Source organism: Dermacentor variabilis, chromosome 10 (genome assembly GCF_050947875.1).
Source record: "Dermacentor variabilis isolate Ectoservices chromosome 10, ASM5094787v1, whole genome shotgun sequence".
Classification (NCBI taxonomy): domain Eukaryota; kingdom Metazoa; phylum Arthropoda; class Arachnida; order Ixodida; family Ixodidae; genus Dermacentor; species Dermacentor variabilis.
This window is the reverse complement of record NC_134577.1, coordinates 24302012-24323462: the sequence shown is the minus strand read 5'-3', so window position 1 is coordinate 24323462 and position 21451 is coordinate 24302012. Positions and strand designations below refer to the sequence as shown.

General features: G+C 49.5%; 1 protein-coding gene across 1 annotated transcript in view; it reads right to left on the bottom strand.

The window, feature by feature from the left end:
* Positions 1-21451, bottom strand: part of LOC142559944 (uncharacterized) — a 48697-nt gene that overhangs the window by 8246 nt on the left and 19000 nt on the right. The window contains exons 6-22 of the mRNA XM_075671646.1: positions 20594-20838; positions 19693-19974; positions 15405-15497; positions 14433-14648; positions 13380-13709; positions 11553-11768; positions 9621-9794; positions 8385-8529; positions 7387-7498; positions 7173-7198; positions 6522-6598; positions 5171-5353; positions 4122-4209; positions 3399-3590; positions 2571-2744; positions 1569-1747; positions 647-824 (exon numbers count right to left, since the gene is read on the bottom strand). Of these exons, the coding sequence (XP_075527761.1) occupies positions 647-824; positions 1569-1747; positions 2571-2744; positions 3399-3590; positions 4122-4209; positions 5171-5353; positions 6522-6598; positions 7173-7198; positions 7387-7498; positions 8385-8529; positions 9621-9794; positions 11553-11768; positions 13380-13709; positions 14433-14648; positions 15405-15497; positions 19693-19974; positions 20594-20838 (2910 nt within the window). The remainder of the gene's footprint in view (positions 1-646; positions 825-1568; positions 1748-2570; positions 2745-3398; positions 3591-4121; positions 4210-5170; positions 5354-6521; positions 6599-7172; positions 7199-7386; positions 7499-8384; positions 8530-9620; positions 9795-11552; positions 11769-13379; positions 13710-14432; positions 14649-15404; positions 15498-19692; positions 19975-20593; positions 20839-21451) is intronic.

Sequence of the window (21451 nt, the reverse complement as noted above, 5' to 3'; positions counted from 1 at the left end):
ATCAACAGGCGCGTGCATAGGCCTATAGGTTCCCCAACATGGCGGCGCCGTAAACCGGAACTCGCGGAGTATATATCCTTGAATGACATACGGGCATACTATGTGTACGCATTTCTTCCTTGAAAAAAAAAATAGTAGCGCGCTGTCATTCCATTTTACCGGTACTATAACTTATGGGGCCCAAACTTGGAGGTTGGCGAGGAAGCTTGAGAAGTTTAGGAACGCGCAGCGAGCGATTGAAATGAGAAATTTACGGGACAGGGCGGTATGGATTATAGAGCACACCTTCGCGTATGTATCCATCTCGAAGGCACATGCGACACATAGGAGGCATCGGACAAGGAACTCCACTGATTAGTGCAGGCAGTAAGTGCAACTTCTTAAGTTTGTGTAGTGAAATTATTGAATTTAGTAAGTTGAAAGTGCACTCGGGCAATTACGGCTGTTGCTTCCGAGATTTGGGCGCGCACGGATGTTAATACACCGATCTCGGAAGCACGTATGATATTATAGGCTTCAGACAAGAAAGCTTACTCGCACAGTAACTCTCGTCAGTTAAAAAGCGTTAAACCTGCGCACGGAAAGGAAACCCAACGATCTCGGCGGATCATGGCGCGTCAGCGGGACAGTCCCAGCGCATACTGACCGCACAGGTCGACGTAGACGAGCGCGCTGAGCACCACGGCCAGGGGACCCGGCGGGGGCCAGGGCGTCGGCTCCACCATGACGGGCACGATGGGCTTTCGCAGCACGTCGGCCAGGCTCAGCTCGCGGGCGCACGCCGACGACGAGGCGTATCGCGGAGTCAGGCAGCACAGCACCACCTGGTTGCCGAGGAGGAGGTGGAGGGGGTGGTGAAGTGTGTTCGGGCATTCCCCACAAGGCCTAAATGTTGGCCCGCGGACACCTTCTTCCCTTTCCGACGGATGAACTCTCAGGCCGTGCTAGGCAAGCCTGCCTGCCTTAGGACGGATGAATTAATTTCGTCGAATGTACTATGGGGATTTCTATATACATTGAATTGCGTGCAGCCGAGAGCAAGAGTCTGGGGACCACGGCATCAACAACAAGACAAAAAAAGAATCTAGCCCTGCAACGTTAAATCATCTTAATGCGAGACGCTGGTTGGAACAGGCGCACGTGTGAAAAGTCAGGTAGTACCATTTGATTTCCGCCTTTATGCCTAGTCTGCGAAGAAAAAAAAGACTTTAGTGCCAGCTCTGGTCACCAAACTTTTGCTCTCGACTTTACATGTGTATGTATACGTCAAGTAACTGCGCCGAATACAAGACAGGCAATTAGCATAGGACTACACCTCATTAACACAAACTAGCCTAAACTAATTATTTGAACCTTTATTATTATTCATTGACGTCACAGCCTAAATATTGTAAATAAGTAGCGCATCTAATTAATATGTTTACGAATTCACTAGTTAGCTGCAAATTGGCATGACCTAACCTAACGTGATCGTGAGGGTCCTCAGTCACACTGACACGGCCGCGCAGTGTACCAGCGCAGTCGTGCGCTTTGTGCGCGTCAGACACTCGGGCATCGCACCCACGCACCTTTGCCCTGCTGATGCCCTCGTAGATCTTTCCGTATAGCGAGTCTCCGCCGCCCACTTGTCCCACGTCCATCCAGCAGGGGAATCCCGAGAACTCGAGGTGCTGGCGGATGTTTAGCACCACCTCCTGGGCGTCCCACTGGTAGCTGATGAACACCGGCGGCGCCAGTGATTCGGGTTCTGCGTGTCGGTGATTGGTTGAGAGCGCGCATGCGTCCCGCTATACAGGTGCAGCTGTGCACGTATACTTGACAACGGCGTTCATCGCTATGCTTCGGAAGAATCGATGAGATGGGAGATGTATGTCACTCCGCAAGGACATCTTAGTTCGCTCGTCGTGCAGTTCGCCCTGTTGCTGTACTGCAGGACGTATCGGGGTAGATGGAACCGTCCAAGTGGAATAACCGAAGACCGTGATACTAGTTGTAAACTGCCTCTTTGGTAGACGATGTAGCATTTGTTGAGATATAGTAGTCGTGTGCTACACGTTCTCCGCATGACTAACTGTGACTGTACACTGTGTGACGTAGGATTGTACGGTGACACTGCGTAACACTAGGCACGCCTTCGCAGACTGAGTGACAGTGCCCATAGAAACAGTTCGTGTGTATCGTGTGTATGTATGTTTTTCAATATTTTTTCATTTCATTAATTTTTTATTCTTTTTTCTCTCCCACCTGTCGCATCCGTTCGCCCCTCCCCCAGTACAGGGTAGCCAACCGGAGATAATCTCTGATTAATCTCTGGTTCGCGACATGCCGCTCTACTAATAACAATAGGGGCGGCAAACTTGCAGTGTTGGAGTTGGAGTTGGAGTTTATTTCACCACTGTGTTTCAATGTTTACATATTCATACACGAGGCAAAGATACAATGTGTGGTGTGGAATGCGGGAAAGAAGCTGCTACGTAAACGCAGATTGACTGGCCCCACATCCCGGCAGTACAAGGCAGACAGCATAAAAAATGTGATAGAAAAGTGAGAGAAAAGTGACGCCCGCTCACCCATCTCTTCCTGTATGAGCCTGGCGACGTCGTGCCGGCTGATCTGCTGCAAGCACGAGATGAGCACGTCGATGCAGTACCGCGTCGCCCCGTTGCTCTCGCGCCAGTCTCGGAGCAGCGCCACGCCCGGGCTCGTCTCCTCCACGAAGCGACTCAGCTCCTTGTCCGTGTAGCCTGCGCGCAAGCAGTGGTAGTAGTGCGGTCGGAGTCAGAAGGCTTACGCACCACGGGGTTGGCAGGAAAACCTCCAATTTGCGAGCAGTTGCCGACGGCAGCTGGTAAAACGATACATCACATCACCCATAAACATCATCCATAACCCACGTATCCAGTTTGTGAGCATATTGGATCGGCACATGTTCATATACTCAATATACTTTCTCTCATATGCTCAATTAATCCTCTACTGTAACAGTTCTTTCTCTCTCTTTAAGTATTAACAGGAGGTCTCGCCCTTACAGTTTGAGACTTACTTCGGTATATATATTTAAACTTAAGTGTACCTAAACTATATGTAATAAATAAAATTGAGTGAATTTAACCATCATTATGATGCTGCCTAAAGCTCCATGTTTGCAGATCCCACGCACAGTAGGACCGGAATTACTTCCGGTAATTTTGCAGGAAATGCTGCGCGCAATGGTGGCTAGAGCATCGAACGGCATTACCGGCGACGCAAGTGAGGCAGGCCTCCAGCTGCTGGCACTGACGTGTTTCGCACGTTTCTAATGGAAGGGTCTCTATGTAACGTTCACTAGTGCATCGTCCGGTAAATTTAAGGTGCGTATATATACTGCATATTACTTGTGCTCGGTGCGAACAGCGTACCCAGCCTCTTCGCGAGGGCGAGCCAATCGTGTCCCGTGTTTCCGGACTCGAGCAGCTTGGCTGCGTCCCGCAGCCAGGGAGGCTCCTCCCAGGGCCCGAACCGCTCCTCCCAGCCGAAGGCCGAGAACCCCAGCGGCGGCTGGTCCGGGTCCCACACCGCGGTGGCGCTCGAAGCTCGCTGCATGCCTGCGCCTGCGATCGCGCAAGTTGGGTAGCTTGAATGGACAATTCGCGGTGTCGCAGCGACGCTAAACAGCCTCGGCACTAAATCAACTAATAGACCTTCGAGTATTTTTGAGTGAGTAACTTTGATGTGCCTCTTCCGCCAGTTCACGTGGTTGTTCGGTGGTCGCGCTTTCATCGCCGAGCGTTGGTATAGGGACGTAATTGTTAACGTGCAGTCCTTTTATTATTGTGCATCGTCGAGAACACTCACGTGACACATCTTTTTTTTTTTCAAACACATTGTAGTTAGACAAAGTGTTACAAGGGGTCGGTACATTCGCTGGCGATTGCTGTCCACAGCTCCGGTAGCCTGGCTGAGCACAGACGGTAAGAAGCTTGCAGATAAGCTAGAACTGTCTAAAATTCAGCTCTTTCATTGAAATTCACTTGTTAAAGCAAGCAGCGCTAGGCATCATGGAACATTCTTTTGAAGTGTAACTGTTTGAACTAAAGACATTAACAGGGTGGTATATAGGATGTCGAGGCCGTATACTCAACTGTATCCCCTCATTCCGTGAAATGATGCGTAAGGGAAGTGCCGCCTCACGAACTCTGTTTGGACTCGCCTGTAGTCGCAGTACACCACCTGCGTGGCAAACGCCGTTGCTGAGCGCAACAGAACTTGCCGGTGGGCAAGGCGTGGTACATGGAGATGTGCAATAGAACTACTGAAAGTTGGGAATTGTCGGAAAGGATTCATTGTAAACGATGCTAAAAAAAAAGGAGAAAGGGTCAGTACACAGTGCAAGGACCGACAACTAAGAAACATTTCGCCGCAAGTGATAGCGTTCCCATAGGCAATTTGCATGGGACGTCACGGGCACAGCATCTTGCCGTGATGGTACTCCAACATGGCGGCTAATATGACGTCAGTTCAGTGCATCGCTTCGATTATTTGTCACTGAAAGTCCCGAACTGTCCGAGGCGGTGCTTTTAGCTAATGAGCGTTACGTATACAGCGTATCTGACAGACCCTAACTGCCGGGAACGAATGGTAGAAGAGGCCACCTGCCTCGGGTAACCTGCTTCAACGTTATAGAGACGCGACCGAAACGCTACTGGCGCATATGTGCCAGAACAACGACAGAAGTGACAGAACGACCTCGCGAGACGCCAGGAGAGCAGTTTTTCAGAGGCTAGAATGACGTTATTGCAAGGCTTCTACAAGTGGTGTCCAAATCCACGCCCCAACGACGGCTCTCTCTCTCTCTCTCTCTGGGTAACAATTTCAGAACTCGAAAGCTATGCTTTTGCTAACTGCATGCATCGGAAGCATTTTTACAGCGGGAAATACGTCATAGGCGCCATGTTTTAACCCCCCTCTTATTCCTTGGTTTCTGTCCCCATTGTTTTGCACATTGTTTATATATACTGGAGCTACAGGATGCGCACTTGTTGCAGTGCAAATTCGATATCAATTGGATTTGATTGATTTGATTCAGTCAAAGGCCTTTACGAGCATGTCGCTCGGCTCATAATTGCGTGATTCACCTCCAGAAGGAATGGCGCCCAGCGATGTCTGCTCTCGCGACGTTAAGGCGCAGTACCTTTCTGTGCAGGCATTCGTCGAGGGGCAAGAAGTGCAGGCAGTTCTGGTCCTGGCAGTCCTTGGACGAGTGCAGTGCGCACGGCAAGGACTTGCAGGGACACGTGACGAAGCACTTGAAGCAGAGCCGGGTGTACCACAGCTCCCGGAGGGCCTCGATCTCGGCCTCGATCAGGTGAACCACCTGCGCGATCAAAGCGAATTCGTTTATTTCAACAGAACAGTCTGAAGAGAACTAACTCACTTTAGTGTTGCTGCATAAACTCCACAAAATGCCCTGGCAAGGTTCGTGGTACTTTGAATTGATGCAAGTGGGCAGGAACCTAAGCGCAGATTAAGTATATTGTTTACCTTTATAAAACAAGAAAGTAAAAGCGATATCTATCTATCTATCTATCTATCTATCTATCTATCTATCTATCTATCTATCTATCTATCTATCTATCTCTATCTATCTATCTATCTATCTATCTATCTATCTATCTATCTATCTATCTATCTCCTCTCTCTCTCTCTCTCTCTCTCTCTCTCTCTCTCTCTCCGACATCTTAGATAAAGGTGAAATAATGATCTAACGTAAAGGCGTGCAGCCATAACAGGACAGGCGTCGAAAGCATGTCCGCTTCGCCCACATGTTTTTTTGTGTGTAATTCGCCTTCGCAAATAACCAGCTCTTTTCAATTGCAATCCTGAAGAAGTGAACAAAAAAAGAAAATAGCGCATAACCGGCGCACGTGTTGCATTCAACAATCCCCGGGCCTTTATGTAAACAATTCCAGACAATTAATATTGCCGCAAGGTAGATTTTGAGAAACATGCCCCTATTCTGTGCTCAGTCGTATTATAGTTTTCACTCCTGTCTGTTTAAATCGTGGTGCAGCTTCACGGCAATGTGATACGAGATGCCGTGAAGCCGCAGCGCAAGGAAAGTTTCGCGTAATACTCGAACTCCCGTCTTCATTGCTGAAGTGACTTCATTGGGCATTTTTGAGCACACAGCGCAACTTTTGGGGTCGAAGTGATGCTCTGTAGACTATAACGAATACTTCATATTTAGCATAATCGAGCTTTCGAAAAATAGCCTGAGCAGTTGCTCAAGTCGACTTCAAACCGTAGACAGTTGGTCTTATTCACGCTAGACGAAAGCGTTTTCTAGGAGACAGTAGCTGGTTCGAGTTGCGTGGGGCACTCGGGTGTAGTGAATCGATAGCCCTGGGAGTGTTAGCAAGTGCCACTCACGGCATGGCGGGAGACATGAACATCCTTGCAGTGGTCAGGTAACACGTGACTTCTGCAGTTATAGGTATACACCATACAGATTACGCCATGTACTACTTGCAGGAGGGGTATACCTTTTCGCAGATGCTTGGTTGAGGGATTCCGCCCATCCAGTTCTCCATCGTACTCGTCCTCTGTATGACCACCTGCGCTGACGAGAAACGGGGACGAGGTTTGTGCGGAATAGGGAAACACCGCGATTTCATCAGCCCAATTAGCCTTAATGCGCGCCAATGCGTTCGTCCTTGCTTACCATTTTGTTTACCAACGCCGACAGTTGTTGATGTTACCGTCATTTGCGTCGTTAGCACTCGGGCTTTATGGAAATTTCAATTTGAGTGAGAAACGTATGTGATACATATCTACTCGAAAAAAGATAATAAGGAAGAAGAAGAAAAAGATAAGGAAATACAAATAAGGGGTACGGAGTCACCGTTCGTGCATTTAGGGAATGATTGAACAATCTCTTCTATGGCTGACTGGTAGGTTTGATTGACCAAAGTCGTATGTTTAGACTTACTTGTCCCGGTATGATTGATCGATTGGATCAAGCGTCTAAAGCAGCATTTGTACTATCCGACGCCTCATTGAGGAGTTCGACATTTTGACAACTTTGGATTTTTTTGTTGCGATGTATAGACCCTCCAGGCCCATTCCAGCGTCGCCGCCGCCGTGATGTTCCCTATAAGGTCTAAGGGCGATAACACAGTCGCCGCGCGCCCTACGCGCTGTATTGATTGCAAACCCAAATCTGCACGAGCGGCGCACAAGGACCGAAAATCTCAATTTTCACGGATTCCACAAAGGGCGACAAAGTGGTAGATGAACACAAAGGAGCGCTTTCTCAACCTCATCCACCCTAGTTGACTATTGTCTCTTAACCTGACTCACCTGGATCCTCCTCGGTTCTGACTGGGCGCCGTCTGATGCAGCTAGAGCAGCAGGTCGTTGTCGCGGTCCAAGGGTATGGTGGCGAAGCCGTTGACGAAGGTCGCCTCCCGCCAGTCGCACCACCGCAGTAGGCGCACCACCAGGCGCGTGAAGAATCCCACTGCAGAACGAAGGTTTCGTCTTAGAGCAAACTCAGCTAGGCAGCACTGTTGGAATAGGTAGGGCGTTATGAACAACCGCTTGTGCTATACATATAGCTGTTTTGTTTCGTTAGAGCTCTTCGACTGACGGAGAGACATCGTTTAATCTTTTGACGGAGCATGCTTTCGCTCTGCTTGTCATGTCCAATGAAGCTGCGTGTGCTTCGTCCGGCACAACCAGATATCTTGAAATGTTGGAGTCAAACGTGGAACAGTAATTTAGTGTTTTCTTGTTGTCGGACAACGACAGTGAGAAACAGTTGTTTCTGTTCTTAAAAAGGCACCAGTGCCTGACAATGTGTCAGACCCATTTTCAATCATGGTTCTCTCGCGCACATTACTTATGCTCAGAATATATTTTAAAAACATGATTAAAGAACAGCGTTAATTGAAATAAACATTTGTTCAAAAAAATCGACGACAGACAACGCGTTCGAATGATTCACTTCAGGGCGTGCGTGAAACACACGTCAGGACGTCAAAAGTCAGAACACGCTGCCCGCAGAAAAGTTTCGTGAGGTAATGTTCTACTTGGGGGGGGGGGGGGGGGGGGGGGGAAGCTTGAAAGACAAGGACAGGTTTGAATCCGCAGATCACGCGTGATTTTTGTTTAAAAGCAAATTCAGTGTTTCCTTATATTGCTCCTGACCGCGCGCGAGTATTCATTCATTCATTCATTCTTAGTGTGTAGAAATACGCGCATCCTCCATCTGCACATGCTATAGTTAGTAAGTTTTGTGGCACATACTGCTCGTTTACTCAAGATTTTAGTGTGGCTTCTATTTCTCTGGGCGTCACCTTTGTTTTGACCAAGAATACAGAATCACACTTGAGACGGATACACACCTGGTAGAAGTCCTGCGAAGTCGATGAAGAACACGAGCGCGTCGCTGCTTGGAGAGTTCCCCAAGGCCATCGACCTCGTCTGTAGCGAGGTCGTCAACCAAGGCACGACGCAGAAGGCTTCTTCTTCATCGCCGAGGGACATTTCCTGCAAAAAAGAAAAAAGAAAAAGGAGCAGCGTTGGGCTAGAATCCGCGCCTGCTTGTCTTCAACCCTAATCGCTCCTGTTCTTCAAGCGTTGGCGTACGCCATCACTGTGAGCTCAATTAGAATTGTCGGGTTGAAGTCCTTAAAACTGTACACTTGGTTATGGAGGGACGCCGTAGTCGAGATTTTCCAGATTAATTTAGATCAACTAGAGATTCTTCGTGGAGCACCTAAAACCGAAACGCGGTGGCCGCCGACTCGAATCGAACCCGTGACCTCGTGCTCGGCAGCGGAACGACATGGCCACCGTGGCCAGTCGCTGTGAACACATATCACGTCCGTGCGGTTGCAACTGGTGTAGCGAAGGAAAAGGAGTAAATGAGGGCGCGTGATATTTCTGCTGGTAAATGCACTACTTCACGCAAATAACGTCAGCTCATGTCAAGCGGACACCCTGTGCGTGCTTGATGGTTTCGTCTTGTTTTCGCCAGCGCTGTAAAAAGAGTGGTGACGTGAAGTTTCTGACCTGTTATATATATATATTTTTTACAGCGAAGCTGTTAACCTATAGTTCGCTGGCATTTTTTTTTTTTCGGGGGCTTGTTCTGTGCTCACCCAAAAACAGTACCGCCGCCTAGCGGCGGCGGCCACTAAGGCAGACCTAAGACGGCAGCTGGAAAAGGGATTTTTCTTTGAGTTTCCCCGTAACAGAATTCTGGTGTATTCGAATCACAATCCGAAGCTGTTATGTGTGCAGCTTGTGTAAGTCGTGCTTTACGAATTGTCCTACGCCAACCCTGAGGCACCGGCTAGCTACCGTAGCAGACGGCCACCTGGAATAAGAAGGCCGCCCACTTGGGTCGAAGACTTCGCTCTCTTAGAACAGTAAAGTTTAGTCCTCATCAACATGATAAGTATTTTCTAACCTTCAATAATTTTCTGAAGGCTAGAATAAGTTTCTTGAATAATTCTTTTACGTGCGATAAGCGGTTGGTGAAGCTTCTACAACTTGTAAAGTGTGTGTCAGTGTAGAACTTTGACATTCTTTCGGAATAGACGTAAACGCACGAGCCTCATCGCGTCTGTGCTCACCGATGGAATTCGTTCGTAGTGCGCCACCAGGAAATCCAGGGAACTGAGTACGGCCACCAGCGTTTCCAGCTGGTCGGTCGAGTGGCTCCACAGCGACCTGAGCTGCTTGTAGCTTATCCTGTAGCTGGCCGGCTCTTTCTTGCCCTTGGGGACGTCCTCCCAGCAGGTCTGCTTCTGAATGAATGAATGAATGAATGAATGAATGAATGAATGAATGAATGAATGAATGAATGAATGAATGAATGAAACATTTATCTGAAAGGATGTCGTAATTGGTGAATAGGGCGGCATCGGTATATATATAAAAAAACGATTCAGAGTATGCTTTCAAAGCTGTATGTGGCAAAGCATTGGCGAAGTGATGAATTAGGTGTTGCAAAAATGTTCATGTTCTGCGACGCATCACATGTTTGCCCCGGCAAATCAGCGAGTCGTGCGAAAAAACTCCCTCACTGCGAGAACCGCGTGACCGCGACTTACTCCGCCTCTGGGATCCGTCCACTTTTTGTCATGCCGTTTCCGCTGTAAGTCCAGTTTACCATTGCTCTAAAACGGTACCGCCCGCGTTAATCGGCACGAAGCCGACCTAGCAAACTCGCCAAACCCCGTGAAGTAAGGCACAGAACGCTTCGTTCTAATGAAGGAATTATGAGCTTGACAGCGTTTAAGTTTGTTGCAATGAAGATATTTACGTAACATTTGTTGTTACCTTGCGTAAGCCCAGGGAGAATGCAGAACCGGCTACTAATCAGTGTTCCTGTGCTTGTGGACCAATTTAGCCTTGCTCTGTATTCTGCTAGCATCTTGTGTGTGTGTGTGTGGGGTGGGGGGTAATATTCTGTAAGTGCATGTTCACCTATTTACAAAATACACCCGCTGGTTAGCGCAGATGGTACAGCGCCCTCCCGCCATGCAGCTGATCCCGGGTTCGAACCCCCTGCCGGGAAAAATATTTCCTTCAATCGCGGAGCTTTCGGCAAAACCCGTGAGGCCGGTTATGATTTCTTGCTACGGTCGGCTGGGGAGACAATTTTCTCGTGGTGCGCGAACATTCGACACTATTGAGTAACGAACAGAATTACGTGCAATTAGGATTTGCGTGCTCGAATCGAATATTCCGTGCTCGCAAGAACGACTTGTTTTCCGACACTATTCGAACATTTGAAATCGTCAGTCGCGCGCGATCAAACGGAATTGGTGCGAAAGCGTGATAAATTCCACCCCTGCGGCAATAAGTAACTGAATAAAAATTTAATAAATGATTAAGTAAATAAATGAATAAAAACACGAGAGCTTACATAGCGGAGTGCGCTATACGTCGCTGAGGGGGCCATGCCTTTCCGGCTAAATCACTGCCACTCGCACCCACCAAAGAGTTCTGGTTACGCGAGAAAACCGTTTATATATTCTTAATGCTCCAGTTGTGCTTTTTATGAGCAACGCTTCGTAATGTTTAATTTGATGACAAACTCGCTAACATCGTCAACATGCAAGGACGTGAACATAACCATTTTGTGTTAACGGTGAAAACGACTCTTCATCATTCGAAATGCATTCGATGCTCGATTGGATTCGATTCCGGCGCTATTCGATTGGATTTGGTCTCGAATATTATTACCCACTCACCCCTAAAAAAAAAAAAGAAAGATTTTTGTCATCCAACTGTAAAAGTGCTGCTTGCTGGGCCAGTTGGTTCATGCTGACACTTGAAAAAACCAGCGAAAAAAAACTGAAACGCAAAACACGTTAGAAAGAAGAGGCACCACAACGCTGGTACGCAAAGAGACCCCACAATGCCGCCAGCGTTGTGGTCTCTCTTCTTTCTGTCGTGTTTTGCGCCTCAATTTTTTTTCGCTGGTTTTCTCGAGTGTCATCCAACTTCCCGCCAATTTCGTCGTCTCGCCTGGATGAAAAAACAGCGTCGAGACCCACCTGTGGTGCCGAGCCGACCAGCTTGTAGAGGGCGTCGAGGAACCACTGCGGCCTGAGGATGACGATGCCGTCCCAGCGGCTGTCGAGTGCGCCCACCCCGGTGCCCCGGTGCTGGCAGCCGAAGCACACGAGCTTCCCCTGCTGGTGCAGGAAGTGCACGACCGAGTGGAAGCCCTCTTCGCTGTCGATTCCTTCCTGGCGGCCGATCTCCTCCAGCTGCGGGCACAGAGTTCAGAGAGAGATCGTCAGCTTTACGCGACAGCGCAGCCCCGGGTGGCTCGGCTGCTCATGTCGTTCTCCACGGTGCGCTCAGCACGAGGTCGCGTGTTCGATTCGTGAAGCCGCCATTCGAATTGGACCCCGAATAAACAAAAAAGAGAAAAAAGCTGGTGCGCCAAAGTTCGGGTACACGTTAACGCCAGAATACTGCCTACGAGCTTACCGCGTTTGCTGGTAAGTATCAACCATGGTCGCAGAGACTACTTAATGCACCGCACTTCGTGCATGACATTACCCCCTATAGTTGTATTTTATTTTCTGGCTAATCGGTCTTCTCTCTCTCTCTCTCTCTTTCTCTCTCTCTCTCTGGCTAATCGTTTTCGCCTTCTGCCCAGACCCCCGCTGAGCCTTATCTGCCTAGATGTATGTCATTCGTTTGTTGTGAACGCCTTCTCTAGTGTAAACGTTGTTTGTGCTTTCCCCTTGCGCTCCGCTGCTGTGTGGGAGAGCCCTCGCTACGACCTACACGGTGAGACGCCGATGTCAAACATGGAAAAGCTATAGGTCCACGTGAGCGACTATAAGACGTTATCATCATCAGCATTATTGCAAAAAAAAAACGCCACCTCCACGATTGCCTCGCGTTACAAACCACATTGAAACCCCTGCGGGCACATGCACCATGTGCCCCCCCCCCCCATAATTTGCGCCAAAATTTCAAAATAAGCCACGTAGATCGACAGGAACGAGACAATGTTATATGCCGTCGCTCGGAGCAAGTCAGACCTTCTTGTATTTCGCCTAATTACATAATTGTTTTCATTAATTAATCATCATCACAAATATTCAGAGCGAAAAAGTCTGTCAGGAAATTGTAAACCGCCCCGAAAAACTTGCTCTCCAACTTTCTTTCGTTCAATACGTGGTACATCACTTTCTTTTTTTTTTTCAAGCCTGAAAGAAAGCCTACAAAATACGAAAAAGTGCTGCGCGACTGGTCACGCGGCACGTTTTTCAAGCTTGAAAAAAGAAATATTGTGATGTACCAATATCGCATTATCAATATATCAAATTGAGGAACCTTCGATGCAGACGTACTTCTCTCGAACTTGGCACTTCTAGACGTGACTTTTTCAACGGTAAAACAAATATTTTGTCAGCTTTCGTTAAACAGCCAGGACTGTTGCGTAGGCTGTCAAACTAGGTTACGGGCGACAACCCCGCAGGCACACTAACTCGGCTTTTTCATAGACATGGGCTTTCGTAATATAACCTTGACAGAGTCGTGCGTGCAGGCATATCGGGGTCTGGCCTGCGAGGGGGCGCGTTCTGTCGCGTGACATCATTGGGGTGTCTCAAAGCTTACATGCTGTGTTAGAGCGCCCGGGAAGGACAGCTCCTTCTTCCGCCGCGCTCTCAGAATCCCCCTCAGGTCGCGGCCGGTATTCGATCCCGCGACACCGTGCTTAGGAGCCCAACACCATAGCCACTAAGCAACCGAGGCGGGTCACGTACAGTTGTACTGCTACAGATGTATGGGTTTTAGTTTAGGCGGATGAGTGCAGCAGGGGCGTCGTTCAGAAGTTGCGGCCCGCCACGTTGACATACCTGGTACAGGCTCGCGAAGTACACGCCGTTCTCGAGCAACCTCGCGAGCGCCCTCTCGAAGGCGAGCCACCGCAGTGGCACCTCGTGGCCCACGCAGTCCATGCGGGCCGCCACGTGCTCCACCTTGCGGCGGAGGGCCTCCAGGGCCTCCTCGGGGTCGTCGCCGCCGCCGCCGTAGTCGCCGCCGCCGGACTCCGTCGCGGTGGCCGGTGGCGGAGACAACGGCGACGGTTCCGCACAGCTGTCGACGGCGAAGTACATGGGCAGCACGTGGCGACCGTACGCCTTGCTGCGCAGCGTGTCTCGCAGCTGCGTGAACTTCTCCGAGATCTGCGCGCGTGCGAGGCAGAGGGGAAGTTCATTGACCTTGTCATTGACCTGAGACGTCAGTGTATCAAAATTTCAATACAATTTCAGTTTACGCGCGTGCGAGGCAGAGGAGAAGTTCATTGACCTTGTCATTGGACCTAAGACGTCAGTTTATTAAAATTTCAATACAATTTCATTTTACTTACTGCACGTAGCACAAGCATGTTTAGGTACGCAGTGTAAATAAATGTCGTGGAGCTGTGAAGGTGAGCTGTGAAGACTACGTTTCTGCATGACATCTGCACTACGTTTATACAAGTCCTCGCGATATTTTGCAAGTCTGCACTATACGTTTGAAACCAGAAATATACTTGGCCATGCGGAAGACCGTGTCCTCCACTTTCCTGAACTTCTCGTCGCCGACTTTCTACAAGATCGCTCATACGGTACCCGGTAGAGTGTTCTCGCTCGCGTTGCGACTTTGAAACTTATGACAAAAGGTGTATTCATAGATCAGCTTCGAGGCTACGAATACATGTCCAAGGCCAGAAATGCCACTAACACATTTTGTAGCGCCGGCCTCTGAAGGGTCGTCGACTGTTAGCGCCGCTTCTTCCCAACCTTGCAGTCACCGCAGCAACATGTTTGCGCAAAAGTGACTATCGCGTGTTTTCGATCAATCAAAATGCGTAGCATAGCTACGTGCTATACGAGCAAACCAACACTCGCTGGCCGTGGACTCACCGTGTTGTTCCTGGCCTGGGCGTTTCCTCGGAGCCTGGACCGGTGAGTGCCCACGAGAATGACTGTGGGCAGGAGTTGTGACGTGTCCACGTCCTCCACGTCCTTGGCGGCCCCGTAGTCTCCGTCCTGGTGCGTCCTCGCCGCCGACACGTGGATCGAGGTGAGCCACTGATGCACGTAGTCGATGGTGGACAGCGGAGAACCCGGGTCCTCCATCTGGGGGTGAGGGCAACCTGTTTTATAATTTCCATGTGTGCCAACTATCCGGGATCGTTTTTTCGTAAACTTTACGCATTCGGGCTCGTTCTTTGATCTTACGAATGTCTGTTTTGGGCGAAAAATACATTTCCTTGGCGACGAAGATTCGCTGGTCGGTCTCCGACCGTACCTTGGAAGTCCTTCTGATTGTGAAAGGACACTCGAGGGGTACCAGCTTCGAGCGAGTTTATCAATAAAAGTTCCAGGAGCAAGCGATATTGGCAACAACAACGTTGCTGAACTAGTCAGTGTGATAAACATTGTTGTTTTTCATTTGGTGTGGTTCCGAGTTTGCTGTTGCTTCTACGCTGAAAGGTAAATGATCGTTCATATAACGTGCGTTCTATCGCACGAAAGGTCTGTGCTCAGGATAAGCTAAAAAAGGCCTACGTGCTATACCCCCTCCCCCTCTCCCCTTGTTTTTCCCGCTTTCCGGCGTTGTGTCCGCGGAACTTTTACGAATATTTAAGTTCGCAGGTATCACGTGTGCACATGGCAAGTTTTGCAGGCATTCGCCTTCAAAGTCTGCATCTGCATAGTGTCTGCTGGCACCCGCCTTAGCGCTTTTTTGTAAGCTGTTGTTTATGAGAAGTCTACATCATAGCCAAGAGGGAAAAAAATCTCCGCTTCGGACACCCCAGGGCAGTTATACGACTGTCAGTACGAAATTCGCTCTTCACCGAAAAATTTGCGTAAGTTAAGCGCACTGCTTACTCCACGAGTCTGGTCCGGGACGTGAATTGGCTCGTTCAGGTCCCTGGTGAGGTCGAACAGTAGTAGGTAGATGCCGTGAGATGAGTAGAATGCCTGCAACGGGGTTTCGGGACAAATCAACAACACTACCACTCTGATTTGATGTAGAGCAAGAATGCAGCACTCGAGCAATAAACACGTAGTAATGAGCATGACTTTTGTTTCATTCATTCATTAATTATTTATTTACAACATATTTTACAAAATACAAATACTTTGAGTTTATCTTCGTTCCGCAGCTTCATCTCTGCACTCGTTTCTACGTTGGCCTTCCTAGATAGAAAATCGCCTGGAAAACCAGGTTTAGAGACGCCCCAATGTGATTTTGCGTGCGTTCGGTTCGTCGTCTGTCGCTGATACGCGATATGCTTACCTTGCTTCTAGTTACTGTGGTCTTCGGAGTAAGACAGGACCTCTGTCACTGGTTTCTGCGCCGATAATTTTGGTTGATATTATGTTGTGTTGTAATCGCTGGCCGGCGTGATGCACTGCTGACTTCGATACATACCTGTACATTCGCTGCACTATTCGGTGAAAGTCTGAAGCCTATGGAATGTTTGGACATTTGGTAAACCTGCTTAGTGACAAACCTACTGCGAGCTCTGCTGCAATTGGCTTCTCTTTATAGGGTGGTCTGTCTACATATGTATCACTGTACGTACCGATCCTGTACAAATCTATATGTTAACGCGCCCTGTTCTGTAATTTTCCGCGATAGCTTCAATGCGGCGCATTTTTCCAAGCCTCGTAGTTGTATTCGCTTGGAAAACTCGTCACCTTGAGGAAATCAGTAAGACGTCGCAAAGATGTACTTAAGCATTGTTTATGTAGTTATGGCACGTGCCCGTTTCTCCTTTATGCCCCATGTTTTGCTCGCCCATTCTGGCATTCCAACCCCCTTTATACAGAGAGAGAAGTTGCGTAGAGGTTTCCGTCGACCAGGTTATAGTGCCGCCAGCGCACCCTCCTGCTCCTCTTCAATGCACCCCTCTCTCCCTCATTCCCTTGACTTCCGGTGTCAAGCGTAACTTACACCGGTGTCGCACGTACTCTTGTGATCGCGATCGGGGCCGATCCGTATCGGATTTCTTGATCGCGATCAGCAGTGGTCGCTGCTACATGGTCCAACGATCGGTTTCGAGTTATCGTCTGCTGATCGTCAGCAACTCTCATAACTGCATAATGTATTGGCTGCAAATTCAGATTTGCAAAAGTTGGTTAAATTTGGACAATATTTCAGTTTTAAAGCTTATGAATGCTGGTAGAAAATTTGTCAACGTTTTTTTTTTTTTATTGAGCTGCCTTCACTTCGTGTTTTTAGCGTTTTCAGAATACTGCGCTAGAGGGCGCAGACGTCAGCCTGCGATAGCGATGAAGGTGCCTGATCGCGATTCTCGGATCGTGATCTCAAATGACCGTGTAGTGACACCTGATCCAGATCAAGCTCGATCGGGATCGGCCCCGATTGCGATCAAAAGTGTACGTGTGACACCGGTATTACGTCTTGTCAGCTTCTGGTTCCAAGCAGAAGTGATATCTGCCGTCTGCTGCGTAGATGGCACTAAGTAGTAAGGGGAATCCCGGAAACGGAAATTACGTAAGAACTTCGTCGCTTGCTAAACTGTAAGTACTGGGACATTGCTTAAATGCTCTTTCTGGACGTACGCGCTCCACTTCTCGTTCCTTCTTTCTGTAGCTTTTCAATTGTCGCTTTTGTCAAGTCTTGACAGCCCAACTTGGGTCGTCCCATTTGTCTAGATCGTGCAGTACGCCTTTGTTCACTGAGAACTCGTCGCCTATGAGAAATCTACAGGAAGTGCTCGGACACTATGCGCAAGCGTTCTTGTAAGGCGCAAGCGCCCTTCACAATGTTTCCCAAGAACCCTAGCTTTCACTCGTCCCTTTTGTCGAGAAGTGGAGGTCAAGCTTTGTTGTAAGCAGTCGACAGAAACTACTCGGAAACTATACCTAAGCGTTCTTTTAGGACGTACGCCCCCTACAGTTGGCACCACCCTGTGCCACCCACCCCCCTGTGCCTTCCCATCTGCCATCTCCTTCCCCCCCCCCCTTTTTTATCCGTTCCCAGCGTTTCAGCTGGTTGGTCTACGCCGGTTGTCGAGACGTCGAAATCAAGATGTGCTCATAGCTTTTAATCATCGAGAGTTATTCACTTTTACTAAAGCCGTAAGAGGTCTACGGAAAGTACCCTGAACGTTATACGTCAACGTTCTTCTAGAAAGCGCCAACCCTCCACTCGACGTTCCCTCCCCCGCCCCCTAGCTCTTGCTGGTCACGTTTCTCCAGCCCTGGCACTCCAGCTCTGTCCGCTTGGAAGTCGTCGACGCGGCGGATAGCCGCGCCTTCCTCCACTCCCCCCTGCCGTTCGCCTTGGTAGCGCACGCGTCCCTCCACTCGGAGAACTCGGCCAGGTCTCCGTGCTCGATGAGGCGGGACGGGCCGGCGCCCAGCCTGACGCACGGGTTACCCCGGCGGCCGCACTCCGCGATCTTGCGCAGCTTCAGCGCGAACGCCGAGTTGCGGAAGCCCGCCGGAAGGAGGTCGTAGAGGTAGGCCGCCTGCTCGCGCAGGTCCGGTCCCCGCGGCTTGGACTCCGGGTCGACCGGAGGTCGTTCCTCCTGGAAGTACCGGACCATGAGACCAGTTTTCGGATCTCGGCGCGGCATGTTCTGGTGGCGTTCGGCGATGTAGGACAGCAGCACCAGGGCGAATTGGAAGCTGAGGATGCCCGCCACCAGAAGCGCGTACTCGAGCGCTTCCTGGCCTTCGAAGAACTGCTGTTTGCGGTGCCACGGCTGGCGGCGTTGCATCTGGCGTCGTTGGCGCTGGCGTCGTTCGACGCGGAGAACAAACGACGCCCACTAGCCGGAACGAGGTCTTCTTCTTTGTTCATGTTGATCGCGCTCGCTGTACTCGCGGTAGTCTTAATGGAGTGCCCTGATTATTATTATTATTATTATTATTATTATTATTATTATTATTATTATTATTATTATTATTATTATTATTGTGGTGGTGGTGGTGGTGGTGGTGGTGAAGACTGTGATGGTGATGGTACTCAACTATGATACCCACTATGGGGGATATCCCGAGAATACAGCGCGACAAAGAAACGCAAAATCACATTATGCCATTTCCTTCATGCCAGTCTCAACCGAGTTTCTCGTTTTTATTTCCTTCCTGGTAAGTCCCATTCTGGAATCAAGTGAATGAAGGTAGTTGCTTGTTGAGTACGGATACAACCACATATTAGTGGGTAATACAGAAATTGAAAGAGGAGGTCAAGATAAGCTGAAAAGAAATTGAAAAGCACGACTAAATAAGTTTATGCTTTTTGCTAACTTCGCGGTAGTCAGTTGATCAATAGAAAAAAAATGCAGGTCAGAGGTGCAATTTTTGAATTTTGCGCCGATACCTCAGCGCCGGTACTCAGTGTGACGTCACGAACTTTGGGGGGGGGGGGTTGCTTTTCTTTTTTCTTCTATACGGGCCGTTACGGCTTTATAAATGTCCTTGCAACTTGCTCAGTTCAGTCTTTGTCTCTTGTATAATAGGGTGTAGTCTAATTTTGCTGATAAAAATTGCTAGGACCACTGATCTCTACTTTAAAGCACAGATCCATGGCGATATGCTCTAGCAGGCGTCGGTAAAGTTCATGACGTCACGCGTTTGTGTCTTTTTTTTTTCTGGCTTACCGAAAGTCTTCTCACGCTAAGAGCGCCTTCTTCTTGTTTCCTTTTTTTTATTATAGGCGGATGATCTACTAATACAGCTCAACTTATATTTATATTTAGTTTCCCTTCTAATTCACAAATTTGTTTTTTAACAGTAAGAGCTTTAAAGGGTAGCCAGTTGATTCTAGAAAAGCGAACAAGAATTCGAACGCTCGGCACTGAAAAACGTTCCGCGTATTTCCAATATTCCAGTATTGCGGTTGTTGATTCGGCTGTTACACTGTAAAATATTTTACACCCTAAAAAGTGAAAAAGTGTGTAAATGTGTCTATAACTCACACCCTTAGGGTGTTATCTATATAATGTAGACCCTAAGGGTGTGAGTTATAGACACATGTACATCCTTTTTCACTTTTTAGGGTGTAAATTATTTTACAGTGTACGTGAAACGGTGCTGTATGAAACGCGCTCGGCACCTTGCGAAACGGAAGGTGGTTAACTCACGCACAAACGGTCCTTTTAGATCAAGGACCGCACGAACTCACGTCCCGGCTCACCTGGTGGGTGATGAAGTGCCTGGGCAGGCCGTCGAAGTCCCAGATCATGAAGGTCACCTGACTGCTGGTGACCTGCGCCGTGACTGTGCCCGCGGTGGCGTTGCCGCCTCCCGAGGACGACGAGGTCAGCCGGGGTCCCTTCTCGGTCTCCCGGGCGTCCAAGTCTTGTTTGCTTTCGGCTTCCTTCAGCAGGCGTTCGACCAGCGCCACCACCTCGGCCGGCAGGTCCTGGGGCATGCCGTCCCAGCTGGTCGCCATGGGTGCGTCCTTCGTGTGAGTCGACTGCGATGGACAACTTCGTCACCCGGATGACAGTGGGCGTCATCCAAAAAAAAAAAAAACAGCTTAAGTGCACCCTGACCAGTGGCATAGCAAGCAATATTTTTTCGAGGAGGAGGGGGTGCGTACTTGACCCGGGGAGGGGGGCAGCAAGCGGCTGTTGTCGCATGTCGCTTTATGTCAGGTATGCCTGTCCCTAAACTCCTGCACTACGTGACGCCTACGCTTAAAAGAATGCTCCTGGTCCGCCGCCTTGGCCGTCAAGGAGCGCTGGCTAACACTCCCAGGGCTCGTCGTGTACACATGCACATATGCCCAAGAAAGTTGACGGTGAGGACGGCCGCCGCTGTAGGCTGATGGTAAAGCATCGCTCGCGAAAGACAGTTGGTTGTGGGTTCGGCGCCCACCTGGAAACGACTTCTATTACCGTCCACTACTCATTTGCCTTTACCTCTACTTTGCTCTACCTTTACCTCACTTTGACATTTCAACGAAATGCGACAATTAATTCTCCCTGTGCTATCTTGGGCTTCGTTGTCAGTTTCTTAGCGCCGCTGCAACGATTAAGCAGTGCCGTCGTTTAATAGCCGCGCCTCTCGTTCGAATCCAACGACGCACTCGCCTTGACCGAGGTCGACCGCGCCGTGCCGTGTCCCCCGGCCGATCCCTCGGCGACCCCGCCGTGACGCGCGTGGTTGTGCCGGTGCCGCAGCACGCCCTGGCCCTTGACCGAGCTCCGGGTGGAGCCCAGCAGGCGGCGCCGGTCCTCCTGGTGCTGCCGCTTGCGCTGCTGCAGCGTCATCTCGCGCACCACGTTCAGGGCCACGGCCTGGTGGTACTCGGCGTCGCTGATGTGGCCCACGTCCGCTGGGGGCAGGCACGGTACGTCACGCTTTCGTCGAAGGCCGTCATCGTCGGCAAGTGAAAAGCGTAGTTCTCTAGCCTGTTACGGAATACCGGAACTCTCGAACGTAGTGCGTGGGTGGCGCTATAGACAGTTGGTTAAGCGAAGCCGGTGTGGAATGCCGGCTTACCGAAGACGTGGCTGGCACTAACAACACTGTTGGCGGCGTCTGGTGACGCTTTGTCCAACAACAACGAGTTAGGAACGCTTTGTGCTACACTTCCCTTCGAACGCAAGTAAGCGACGTAACTACATATTGACGGTTACGTCGCGGCTGCTGCAGTGGCTGAGTACAGTCTAGTCGTTTTCCGCAAAATCAGCGCTGGTTAAACTAAGTTCGGGAAAAATAGGTATTTCTCAGTTCATTCATCGGTAAGCTTCCCATATTGGTGGACCATCACGTGGACCGGCTAGGAGGAGCTCCTGCCCTGTATTACGGCGACTGCAACTCCATCGTAATAAGAAGGATATTTTATTGCCCGTTCAAGAAAGGGAAGGAGGCCCAAATTAAAAACGAAATAACTTACTTCAAGAAGTTTCGAGCTACCTTTACACGACAGTTATAAAACTGAGTTC